Genomic DNA, 13052 nt, shown 5'->3' with positions numbered 1-13052 from the left:
GGTCCATGCCCCCATGGACACTTCCCCTGAGGTCCATGCCCCCATGGACACTTCCCCTGAGGTCCATGCCCCCATGGACACTTCCCCTGAGGTCCATGCCCCCATGGACACTTCCCCTGAGGTCCATGCCCCCATGGACACTTCCCCTGAGGTTCCCATCATGGACACTTCCCCTGAGGTTCCCATCATGGACACTTCCCCTGAGGTTCCCATCATGGACACTTACCCTGAGGTTCCCATCATGGACACTTCCCCTGAGGTCCATGCCCCCATGGACACTTACCCTGAGGTTCCCATCATGGACACTATGCTCAATATCGGCATCCCAAATGACACCCTATTCCCTTTTGACCAGCATCCTAATGGTCCAAGTCTAAAGTAGTGCACTATGTAGGGATTAGGGTACCATTTGTGATCCATACAATGTCTGTGTTAGACCCTGTCTGAGAACCCTGTCTGAGAACCCTGTCTGAGAACCCACCCTGTCTGAGAACCCACCCTGTCTGAGAACCCACCCTGTCTGAGAACCCACCCTGTCTGAGAACCCTGTCTGGGAACCCTGTCTGAGAACCCACCCTGTCTGAGAACCCACCCTGTCTGGGAACCCTGTCTGAGAACCCACCCTGTCTGAGAACCCACCCTGTCTGAGAACCCACCCTGTCTGAGAACCCTGTCTGGGAACCCTGTCTGGGAACCCTGTCTGAGAACCCTGTCTGGCAACCCTGTCTGGGAACCCTGTCTGAGAGCCCTGTCTGGGAACCCTGTCTGGGAACCCTGTCTGAGAACCCACCCTGTCTGAGAACCCTGTCTGGGAACCCTGTCTGAGAACCCTGTCTGGGAACCCTGTCTGAGAGCCCTGTCTGGGAGCCCTGTCTGAGAGCCCTGTCTAAGAGCCCTGTCTGAGAGCCCTGTCTAAGAGCCCCGTCTGGGAGCCCTGTCTGGGAGCCCTGTCTGAAGCCCTGTCTAAGAGCCCCGTCTGAGAGCCCTGTCTGGGAACCCTGTCTGAGGCCCCTGTCTGAGAAGCCCTGTCTGGGAACCCTGTCTGGGAACCCTGTCTGGGAACCCTGTCTGGGAACCCACCCTGTCTGGGAACCCTGTCTGAGAACCCTGTCTGGGAACCCTGTCTGGGAACCCTGTCTGGGAACCCTGTCTGAGAACCCTGTCTGAGAACCCACCCTGTCTGGGAACCCTGTCTGGGAACCCTGTCTGAGAACCCACCCTGTCTAGGAATCCTGTCTGAGAGCCCTGTCTGGGAACCCTGTCTGGGTGCATCTTAACAGCCTGAAGTGACTTCCTTCCTTCCCTTAACTCCTTTCCTAACCCAGAAATGGCCCATGTACCCTTCCTCCATTTGTGTTCATTGTGATGTAAACCTCTGATCGTTGTTGTTTTAATGCTGTTGTTGATGTTCTACTGTGTGTTGTTCCAGGTACCCAGCGGAGTATGGAGAAGTGTCAGGAAGACCGGCCGAAGAGGAAGAGGAGGAGAGAAGAGGAGGAGTGAGGTGTGGCTTCCTGGACCTCCCAGAGGGCCGTGGGTGGACTGGCTCTCTCACACCTCCTTCAGGAGGCTGCAGGTACTGCACACACTCAGCCACACGCAAGCAGATACACACACACACTTAGCCACACGCAAGCAGATACACACACACTCAGCCACACGCAAGCAGATACACACACACTTAGCCACACGCAAGCAGATACACACACACTCAGCCACACGCAAGCAGACACACACACACTTAGCCACACGCAAGCAGATACACACACACTCAGCCACACGCAAGCAGACACACACACACACTTAGCCACACGCAAGCAGATACACACACACTCAGCCACACGCAAGCAGACACACACACACTTAGCCACACGCAAGCAGATACACACACACTCAGCCACACGCAAGCAGACACACACACACTTAGCCACACGCAAGCAGATACACACACACTCAGCCACACGCAAGCAGATACACACACACTTAGCCACACGCAAGCAGATACACACACACTCAGCCACACGCAAGCAGATATACGCACACACTTAGCCACACATGAACACACACACTAATTTCTTTCACGTTTGTGTTTTTTCATCTACAATCATTCAGGTCAAGTTAGAATCTGAGAACCAAGAAGCTAGAGCCATCACCCAGCCCTTACTGGACACAGAGAATGGCTTTGTCAAGGTGACCACAATTCTGTCAGAGAATGGCTTTGTCAAGGTGACCACAATTCTGTCAGAGAATGTCTTTGTCAAGGTGACCACAATTCTGTCAGAGAATGGCTTTGTCAAGGTGACCACAATTCTGTCAGAGAATGGCTTTGTCAAGATGACCAAAATTCTGTCAGAGAATGGCTTTGTCAAGGTGACCACAATTCTGTCAGAGAATGGCTTTGTCAAGGTGACCACAATTCTGTCAGAGAATGGCTTTGTCAAGATGACCAAAATTCTGTCAGAGAATGGCTTTGTCAAGGTGACCACAATTCTGTCAGAGAATGGCTTTGTCAAGGTGACCACAATTCTGTCAGAGAATGGCTTTGTCAAGGTGACCACAATTCTGTCAGAGAACGGCTTTGTCAAGGTGACCACAATTCTGTCAGAGAACGGCTTTGTCAAGGTGACCACAATTCTGTCAGAGAACGGCTTTGTCAAGATGACCACAATTCTGTCAGAGAATGGCTTTGTCAAGGTGACCACAATTCTGTCAGAGAATGGCTTTGTCAAGGTGACCACAATTCTGTCAGAGAATTGCTTTGTCAAGATGACCACAATTCTGTCAGAGAATGGCTTTGTCAAGATGACCACAATTCTGTCAGAGAATGGCTTTGTCAAGATGACCACAATTCTGTCAGAGAATGGCTTTGTCAAGGTGACCACAATTCTGTCAGAGAATGGCTTTGTCAAGGTGACCACAATTCTGTCAGAGAATGTCTTTGTCAAGGTGACCACAATTCTGTCAGAGAATGGCTTTGTCAAGGTGACCACAATTCTGTCAGAGAATGGCTTTGTCAAGGTGACCACAATTCTGTCAGAGAATGGCTTTGTCAAGGTGACCACAATTCTGTCAGAGAATGGCTTTGTCAAGGTGACCACAATTCTGTCAGAGAATGGCTTTGTCAAGGTGACCACAATTCTGTCAGAGAATGTCTTTGTCAAGGTGACCACAATTCTGTCAGAGAATGGCTTTGTCAAGGTGACCACAATTCTGTCAGAGAATGGCTTTGTCAAGATGACCAAAATTCTGTCAGAGAATGGCTTTGTCAAGGTGACCACAATTCTGTCAGAGAATGGCTTTGTCAAGATGACCACAATTCTGTCAGAGAATGGCTTTGTCAAGGTGACCACAATTCTGTCAGAGAATGGCTTTGTCAAGATGACCACAATTCTGTCAGAGAATGGCTTTGTCAAGGTGACCACAATTCTGTCAGAGAATGGCTTTGTCAAGATGACCACAATTCTGTCAGAGAATGGCTTTGTCAAGGTGACCACAATTCTGTCAGAGAATGTCTTTGTCAAGGTGACCACAATTCTGTCAGAGAATGTCTTTGTCAAGGTGACCACAATTCTGTCAGAGAATGTCTTTGTCAAGGTGACCACAATTCTGTCAGAGAATGTCTTTGTCAAGGTGACCACAATTCTGTCAGAGAATGGCTTTGTCAAGGTGACCACAATTCTGTCAGAGAATGTCTTTGTCAAGGTGACCACAATTCTGTCAGAGAATGTCTTTGTCAAGGTGACCACAATTCTGTCAGAGAATGGCTTTGTCAAGGTGACCACAATTCTGTCAGAGAATGTCTTTGTCAAGGTGACCACAATTCTGTCAGAGAATGTCTTTGTCAAGGTGACCACAATTCTGTCAGAGAATGTCTTTGTCAAGGTGACCACAATTCTGTCAGAGAATGGCGTTGTCAAGGTGACCACAATTCTGTGCAACAACTCCTCTGGGAATCCCGGCCATTCTAATCATGTGATCGATTCCAGAGCCAGCACACCTGATTCAACTTTTCAGCCAACCATCAAGCCCTTGATTAGACCAATCAGTTGTGGTAGAGTTCAGGCTTATAGATCTGATATATGTTGATGTATCCTTGACTAGTTTAGCTCCATCGTAACATTCTGTGTCTCTGTCTCTTCCTGTCAGGACCTGGAGCGTTATCTGTGCCAACAGGAAAGGGCGGAGCTTCGTAAGCGAGAGCTGCTCCATAAGCGTTGGACAGAGCGTGTGTGGACCCCTATTCAGAGGAGCGTGGAGAACCAAGTGCCCCACTGCTGCTATGACGAGGCAGAGAGGATACGGAGCATGTTCCTGAACTACATACACTACTGTAACTCAAAGGTACAACACACTAATATACTATACTGTAACCCTACTGTAACCCCAAGGTAACCCTACTGTAACCCTACTGTAACCCCAAGGTAACACTACTGTAACTCAAAGGTACAACACACTAATATACTATACTGTAACCCTACTGTAACCCCAAGGTAACCCTACTGTAACCCCAAGGTAACCCTACTGTAACCCCAAGGTAACCCTACTGTAACCCTACTGTAACCCCAAGGTAACACTACTGTAACCCCAAGGTAACATCAAGGTAACCCTACTGTAACCCCAAGGTAACCCTACTGTAACCCTATTGTAACCCTACTGTAACCCCAAGGTAACACTACTGTAACTCAAAGGTACATCCTACTGTAATCCTACTGTAACCCTACTGTAACCCCAAGGTAACACTACTGTAACCCCAAGGTAACCCTACTGTAACCCAAGGTAACCCTACTGTAACACTAAGGTAACCCTACTGTAACCCTACTGTAACACCAATGTAACCCAAGGTAACCCTACTCTAACCCCACTGTAACCCTACTGTAACCCTACTGTAACCCTACTGTAACACCAAGGTAACCCTACTGTAACCCCAAGGTAACCCTACTGTAACACCAAGGTAACCCCAAGGTAACCCTACTGTAACACCAAGGTAACTCTACTGTAACCCTAGATAACCCTACTGTAACCCCAAGGTAACCCTACTGTAACCCTACTGTAACACCAAGGTAACCCTACTGTAAATCCTAATGTAACCCTTCTGTAACCCCAAGGTAACCCTACTGTAACCCTACTGTAACCCCAAGGTAACCCTACTGTAACCCCAAGGTTACCCTACTGTAATCATACTGTAACACCAAGGTAACCCTACTGTAACCCTACTGTAACCCCAAGGTAACCCTACTGTAACCCTACTGTAACACCAAGGTAACCCTACTGTAACCCCAAGGTAACCCTACTGTAACCCCAAGGTAACCCTACTGTAACCCTACTGTCACCCCAAGGTAACCCTACTGTAACCCCAAGGTAACCCTACTGTAACACCAAGGTAACTCTACTGTAACACCAAGGTAATCCCACTGTAACCCTACTGTAACCCCAGGGTAACCCTACTGTAACCCCAAGGTAACCCTACTGTAAATCCTACTGTAACCCCAATGTAACCCTACTGTAACAGTTAAGGTAACCCTACTGTAATCATACTGTAACCAAGGTAACCCTACTGTAACACCAAGGTAACCCTACTGTAACCCCAAGGTAACCCTACTGTAACCCTACTGTAACCCTACTGTAACCCTACTGTAACCCTACTGTAACCCCAAGGTAACCCTACTGTAACCCCAAGGTAACCCTACTGTAACACCAAGGTAACCCTACTGTAATCCTACTGTAACCCTACTGTAACATCAAGGTAACCCTACTGTAACCCCAAGGTAACCCTACTGTAACCCTACTGTAACACCAAGGTAACCCTACTGTAACACCAAGGTAACCCTACTATAACACCAATGTAACCCTACTGTAGTCCTACTGTAGTCCTACTGTAATCCTACTGTAACCCCAAGGTAACCCTACTGTAACCCTACTGTAACACCAAGGTAACCCTACTGTAACCCCAAGGTAACCCCACTGTAACCCCACTGTAGCCCCACTGTAACCCTACTGTAACCCCAAGGTAACCCCACTGTAACCCTACTGTAACACCAAGGTAACCCTACTGTAACCCTACTGTAACCCCAAGGTAACCCTACTGTAACCCTACTGTAACACCAAGGTAACCCTACTGTAACCCCAAGGTAACCCCAAGGTAACCCTACTGTAACACCAAGGTAACCCTACTGTAACCCCAAGGTAACCCTACTGTAACCCTACTGTAACACCAAGGTAACCCTACTGTAACACCAAGGTAACCCTACTGTAATCATACTGTAACCCCAAGGTAACCCTACTGTAACACCAAGGTAACCCTACTGTAACCCCAAGGTAACCCTACTGTAACCCCAAGGTAACCCTACTGTAATCCTACTGTAACCCTACTGTAACATCAAGGTAACCCTACTGTAACCCTACTGTAACCCTACTGTAACACCAAGGTAACCCTACTGTAACACCAAGGTAACCCTACTATAACACCAATGTAACCCTACTGTAGTCCTACTGTAGTCCTACTGTAATCCTACTGTAACACCAAGGTAACCCTACTGTAACCCCAAGGTAACCCCACTGTAGCCCCACTGTAACCCTACTGTAACCCCAAGGTAACCCCACTGTAACCCTACTGTAACACCAAGGTAACCCTACTGTAACCCCAAGGTAACCCTACTGTAACCCTACTGTAACACCAAGGTAACCCTACTGTAACCCCAAGGTAACCCCACTGTAACCCCACTGTAGCCCCACTGTAACCCTACTGTAACCCCAAGGTAACCCCACTGTAACACCAAGGTAACCCTACTGTAACCCTACTGTAACCCCAAGGTAACCCTACTGTAACCCTACTGTAACACCAAGGTAACCCTACTGTAACCCCAAGGTAACCCTACTGTAACCCCAAGGTAACCCTACTGTAACCCTACTGTAATCCTACTGTAACCCTACTGTAATCCTACTGTAACCCTACTGTAACACCAAGGTAACACCAAGGTAACCCTACTGTAACACCAAGGTAACCCCAAGGTAACCCTACTGTAAACCTACTGTAACACCAAGGTAACCCTACTGTAACCCCAAGGTAACCCTACTGTAACCCTACTGTAACCCCAACGTAACCATACTGTAACCCCAAGGTAACCCCAAGGTAACCCTACTGTAACACCAAGGTAACCCTACTGTAACCCTACTGTAACACCAAGGTAACCCTACTGTAACCCTACTGTAACCCCAAGGTAACCCTACTGTAACCCTACTGTAACACCAAGGTAACCCTACTGTAACCCTACTGTAACCCCAAGGTAACCCTACTGTAAACCTACTGTAACCCCAAGGTAACCCCACTGTAACCCTACTGTAACCCCAACGTAACCCTACTGTAACACCAAGGTAAACCTACTGTAACACTACTGTAACCCCAACGTAACCCTACTGTAACACCAAAGTAAACCTACTGTAACCCTACTGTAACATCAGTATTATCACAGTTATCAGTATTATCACAGTTATCAGTATTATCAGTATTATCACAGTTATCAGTATTATCACAGTTATCAGTTTTATCACGGTTATCAGTTATCACAGTTGTCGGTATTATCACAGTTATCAGTAGTATCACAGTTATCAGTATTGTCACAGTTATCAGTATTATCAGTTATCAGTATTATCAGTATTATCACAGTTATCAGTATTATCACAGTTATCAGTATTATCACAGTTATCAGTATTATCAGTTATCAGTATTATCAGTATTATCACAGTTATCAGTATTGTCAGTTATCAGTATTATCACAGTTATCAGTATTATCACAGTTATTAGTATTGTCAGTTATCAGTATGATCACAGTTATCAGTAGTATCACAGTTATCAGTATTTTCACAGTTATCAGTATTATCAGTATTATCACAGTTATCAGTATTTTCACAGTTACCAGTATCATCACAGTTATCAGTATTATCACAGTTATCAGTAGTATCAGTATTATCACAGTTATCAGTATTATCAGTATTATCACAGTTATCAGTATTATCACAGTTATCAGTATTTTCAGTTATTAGTATTGTCAGTTATCACAGTTATCAGTATTATCACAGTTATCAGTAGTATCACAGTTATCAGTATTATCAGTATTATCAGGGTTATCAGTATTATCACAGTTGTCGGTATAATCATTATTATCACAGTTATCAGTATTTTCACAGTTATTAGTATTGTCAGTTATCACAGTTATCAGTAGTATCACAGTTATCAGTAGTATCACAGTTATCAGTAGTATCACAGTTATCAGTATTATCAGTATTATCACAGTTATCAGTATTATCACAGTTGTCGGTATAATCATTATTATCACAGTTATCAGTATTTTCACAGTTATCAGTATTGTCAGTATAATCACAGTTATCAGTATTGTCAGTATTATCACAGTTATCAGTATTATCAGTTATCAGTATTATCACAGTTATCAGTATTATCACAGTTATCAGTATTATCACAGTTATCAGTATTATCACAGTTATCAGTATTGTCAGTATTATCACAGTTATCAGTTATCAGTATTATCAGTTATCAGTATTATCACAGTTATCAGTATTATCACAGTTATCAGTATTGTCACAGTTATCAGTATTGTCACAGTTATCAGTATTATCAGTTATCAGTATTATCAGTATTATCACAGTTATCAGTATTATCAGTTATCAGTAGTATCAGTATTATCACAGTTATCAGTATTATCAGTTATCAGTATTATCACAGTTATCAGTATTATCACAGTTATCAGTATTATCACAGTTATCAGTATTATCACAGTTATCAGTATTGTCAGTATTATCACAGTTATCAGTATTATCAGTTATCAGTATTATCACAGTTATCAGTATTATCAGTTATCAGTATTATCACAGTTATCAGTATTATCACAGTTATCAGTATTATCACAGTTATCAGTATTATCACAGTTATCAGTATTGTCACAGTTATCAGTATTATCAGTATTGTCACAGTTATCAGTATTATCAGTAGTATCACAGTTATCAGTATTATCAGTTATCAGTATTGTCACAGTTATCAGTATTATCAGTATTATCACAGTTATCAGTATTATCACAGTTATCAGTATTATCACAGTTATCAGTATTGTCAGTTATCAGTATTGTCAGTTATCAGTATTGTCAGTTATCAGTATTGTCAGTTATCAGTATTGTCAGTTATCAGTATTGTCAGTTATCAGTATTGTCAGTTATCAGTATTGTCAGTTATCAGTATTGTCAGTTATCAGTATTGTCAGTTATCAGTATTGTCAGTATTATCGTGGTATTTCTAAAATGGAAATGTTCAAAGGCCCAATTAGAGGAAGACCTTTTTGAGGCTATTAAATTATTTCCGTCTGGAAAAACCCCAGGGCTTGATGGCATACCGGTAAGAGTTGTATCAAGCCTTTTTTGATATACTAAAAGCTCCATTGTTAGATTGTTTTAACTACTCCTATAGAAATGGTAGTCTGTCAGGTACTCAGCAGGAAGGTGTGATTTCTCTATTATTAAAACAAGACCCAGATGGCAAATATAAAGACCCAGTCTATCTAAAAAACTGGAGGCCCCTTACACTTCAATGTTGTGATGCTAAAGTACTAGCGAAAGTACTAGCAAAAGTACTAGCAAAATGCATAGCACTCAGAATTAAAATGGTTTTACCAGGTATTGTTCATCCTGATCAGACTGTTTTTTTTGGTGAAAGGCGACTCCGGGACGATGGCCTTCTAGGCTGAGTTGCAAAGAAAAAGCCATATCTCAGACTGGCCAATAAAAAAGAAAAGTTTAAGATGGGCAAAAGAACACAGACTCTGGACAGAGGAACTCTGCCTAGAAGGCCAGCATCCCGGAGTCGCCTCTTCACTGTTGACGTTGAGACTGGTGTTTTGTGGGTACTATTTAATGAAGCTGCCAGCTGAGGACTTGTGAGGAGTCTTTTTCTCAAACTAGACACTCTAATGTACTTGTCCTCTTGCTCAGTTGTGCACCGGGGCCTCCCACTCCTCTTTCTATTCTGGTTAGAGCCAGTTTGCGCTGTTCGCCAGTTTGCACTGTTCTGTGAAGGGAGTAGTACACAGCGTTGTACAAGATCTTCGGTTTCTTGGCAACTTCTCACATGGAATAGCCTTCATTTCTCAGAACAAGAATAGACTGACGAGTTTCAGAAGAAAGTTATTTGTTTCTGGCCATTTTGAGCTTGTAATCGAACCCACAAATGCTGATGCTCCAGATACTCAACTAGTCTAAAGAAGGCCAGTTTTATTGCTTCTTTTAAATCAGAACGACAGTTTTCAGCTGTGCTAACGTAATTGCAAAAGGGTTTTCTAATGATCAATTAGCCTTTTAAAATGATAAACTTGGATCAGGTACCGATTCATAGATTTTCTGATGCGTTTTCCTCCTTGATCATGTGACATGCAAATATCCTTGAAATAGAAGCCAGGTGTGAGTGCCAACATCCACAATGATGACGGCCTGAGGCCCAAACGTTTGTGTTGTTTACACCTCATTTATGCACTGGGATTTTTTTTTGGGGAGGGGGGGGGGCACCATGGTGTTTTAATAAACATCTGTATTTTACATTTAAACCTCAGTTTTTGGATTTATTCGTGTATTTTCTTCTACAGTGTGCGAGTCTCTTCCTGAATATGTTAATTGTTTTCACTTCTTCCAGGTTGCCACACCTGCGTCGAGGGACCCACTGTTCCTTCAATCACGTGACGGGACAAAGGAAAAGAGGGCGGTCCTACGCTGTCAGACAGGTATTGTAGCAAAAACAACAAAAATAAGACCTGGAACTTTAGGGATAAATTGCAAACGGAAGAGGACTAATAAATAAAGAGCCTTAGTTCTATATTACAGCTTGACTGTTAACATAGTTTAAAGGTGTGTCCCAGGTGTGACTGTTAGCTATTTAAAGGTGTGTCCCAGGTGTGACTGTTAGCTATTTAAAGGTGTGTCCCAGGTGTGACTGTTAGCTATTTAAAGGTGTGTCCCAGGTGTGACTGTTAGCTATTTAAAGGTGTGTCTCAGGTGTGACTGTTAGCTATTTAAAGGTGTGTCTCAGGTGTGACTGTTAGCTATTTAAAGGTGTGTCTCAGGTGTGACTGTTAGCTATTTAAAGGTGTGTCTCAGGTGTGACTGTTAGCTATTTAAATGTGTGTCTCAGGTGTGACTGTTAGCTATTTAAAGGTGTGTCCCAGGTGTGACTGTTAGCTATTTAAAGGTGTGTCTCAGGTGTGACTGTTAGCTATTTAAAGGTGTGTCTCAGGTGTGACTGTTAGCTATTTAAATGTGTGTCTCAGGTGTGACTGTTAGCTATTTAAATGTGTGTCTCAGGTGTGACTGTTAGCTATTTAAAGGTGTGTCCCAGGTGTGACTGTTAGCTATTTAAATGTGTGTCTCAGGTGTGACTGTTAGCTATTTAAATGTGTGTCTCAGGTGTGACTGTTCCAGAAGAGATGTGGTTATACCTGTTATACTGTTGTACTGTTGTACCTGTTGTACCTGTTCCAGAAGAAAGTATCTATGTCCACAGTTAAACGAGTCCTATATCGACATAACCTGAAAGGCCCCTCAGCAAGGAAGAAGCCACTGCTCCAAAAAACCCATTAAAAAATACAGACTACGGTTTACAACTGCACATGGGGACAAAGATCGTACTTTTCGGAGAAATGTCCTCTGGTCTGATGAAACAAAAAGAGAACTGTTTGGCCATAATGACCATCGTTATGTTTGGAGGAAAAAGGGCGAGGCTTGCAAGCCGAAGAAGACCATCCCAACCGTGAAGCATGGGGGTGGCAGCATCATGTTGTGGAGGTGATTTGCTGCAGGAGGGACTGGTGCACTTCACAAAAAAGATGGCATCATGAGAATGAAAATTATGTAGCTATATTGAAGCAACATCTCAAGACATCAGTCAGGAAGTTAAAGCTTGGTCGCAAATGGGTCTTCCAAATGGACAATGACCCCAAGCATACTTCCAAAGTTGTGGCAAAATGGCTTAAGGACAACAAAGTCAAGGTATTGGAGTGGCCATCACAAAGCCCTGACCTCAATCCTATAGAACATTTGTGGGCAGAACTGAAAAAGCGTGCGCGAGCAAGGAGGCCTACAAACCTGACTCAGTTACACCAGCTCTGTCAGGAGGAATGGGCCAAAATTCACCCAACTTATTGTGGGAAGCTTGTGGAAGGCTACCCGAAACGTTTGAGCCAAGTTAAACAATTTAAAGGCAATTCTACCAAATACTAATTGAATGTATGTAAACTTCTAACCCACTGGGAATGTAATGAAATAAATAAAAGCTGAAATAAATCATTCTCTCTACTATTATTCTGACATTTCACATTCTTAAAATAAAGTGGTCCTAACTGACCTACGACACAAAAGGAATTTTTAACTTAAGACACAAAAGGACGGGGAATTTTTTACTAGGATTAAATGTCAGGAATTGTGAAAAAACTGAGTTTAAATGTATTTGGCTCAGGTGTATTTAAACTTCCGACTACAACTGTATTATCGATCTGTATCATCTGCTCTCTTCCTCTCCTTTCGTCCTCCAGGGCCGCCCAGATTATAGTCACGGCCACACCTGACGGGAGATGTCTACAGACACCTGGCTGGTCCTACAGGGCTTAACAACACCTGACGGGAGATGTCTACAGACACCTGGCTGGTCCTTCAGGGGATAATGACTATTAAACAGGGCTTGAGAGCACAGCGTTCTGTAGTGTGGCGTCACTGTTGGGACATATAAACAGCAGCATACACTAGATGCAGGTATTCAATCAGCTCTTCGTCGACAAGGGTAATTCATGCTTGAGCAGACATTGTTTACTGAAAACCATGTATTTGATACCATTCCTCCCAATTAAAAGGTGACACCAATCTCCTGTGCTGTACCCAACACTTACAATTAATTATCTGTCACGACCCTCAGTCGATCAGTGAATTTCAAACACACATTCAACCACAAAGACCAGGGAAGTTTTGCTTCGCAAAGAAGGGCAACTATTGGTCGATGGGTACACATTTAT

At 43.6% G+C, this 13052-nt stretch overlaps 1 protein-coding gene across 50 annotated transcripts in view; it reads left to right on the top strand.

Moving 5' to 3' along the window:
- Nucleotides 1-12904, top strand: part of fam228a (family with sequence similarity 228 member A) — a 31281-nt gene extending 18377 nt beyond the window's left edge. For all 50 annotated transcript variants that reach the window (XM_052524648.1, XM_052524647.1, XM_052524629.1 and 47 more), the window contains 5 exons: nt 1430-1576; nt 2113-2226; nt 4147-4341; nt 10688-10775; nt 12579-12904. In XM_052524648.1, coding sequence (XP_052380608.1) covers nt 1430-1576; nt 2113-2226; nt 4147-4341; nt 10688-10775; nt 12579-12595 — 561 coding nt within the window. In that variant the 3' untranslated portion in view covers nt 12596-12904. The remainder of the gene's footprint in view (nt 1-1429; nt 1577-2112; nt 2227-4146; nt 4342-10687; nt 10776-12578) is intronic.
- Nucleotides 12905-13052: the final 148 nt, after the last annotated feature.

The sequence above is a fragment of the Oncorhynchus keta genome, chromosome 8 (assembly GCF_023373465.1).
Source record: "Oncorhynchus keta strain PuntledgeMale-10-30-2019 chromosome 8, Oket_V2, whole genome shotgun sequence".
Taxonomy (NCBI): Eukaryota; Metazoa; Chordata; class Actinopteri; order Salmoniformes; family Salmonidae; genus Oncorhynchus; species Oncorhynchus keta.
This window is presented reverse-complemented; position numbering and strand designations above follow the sequence as displayed.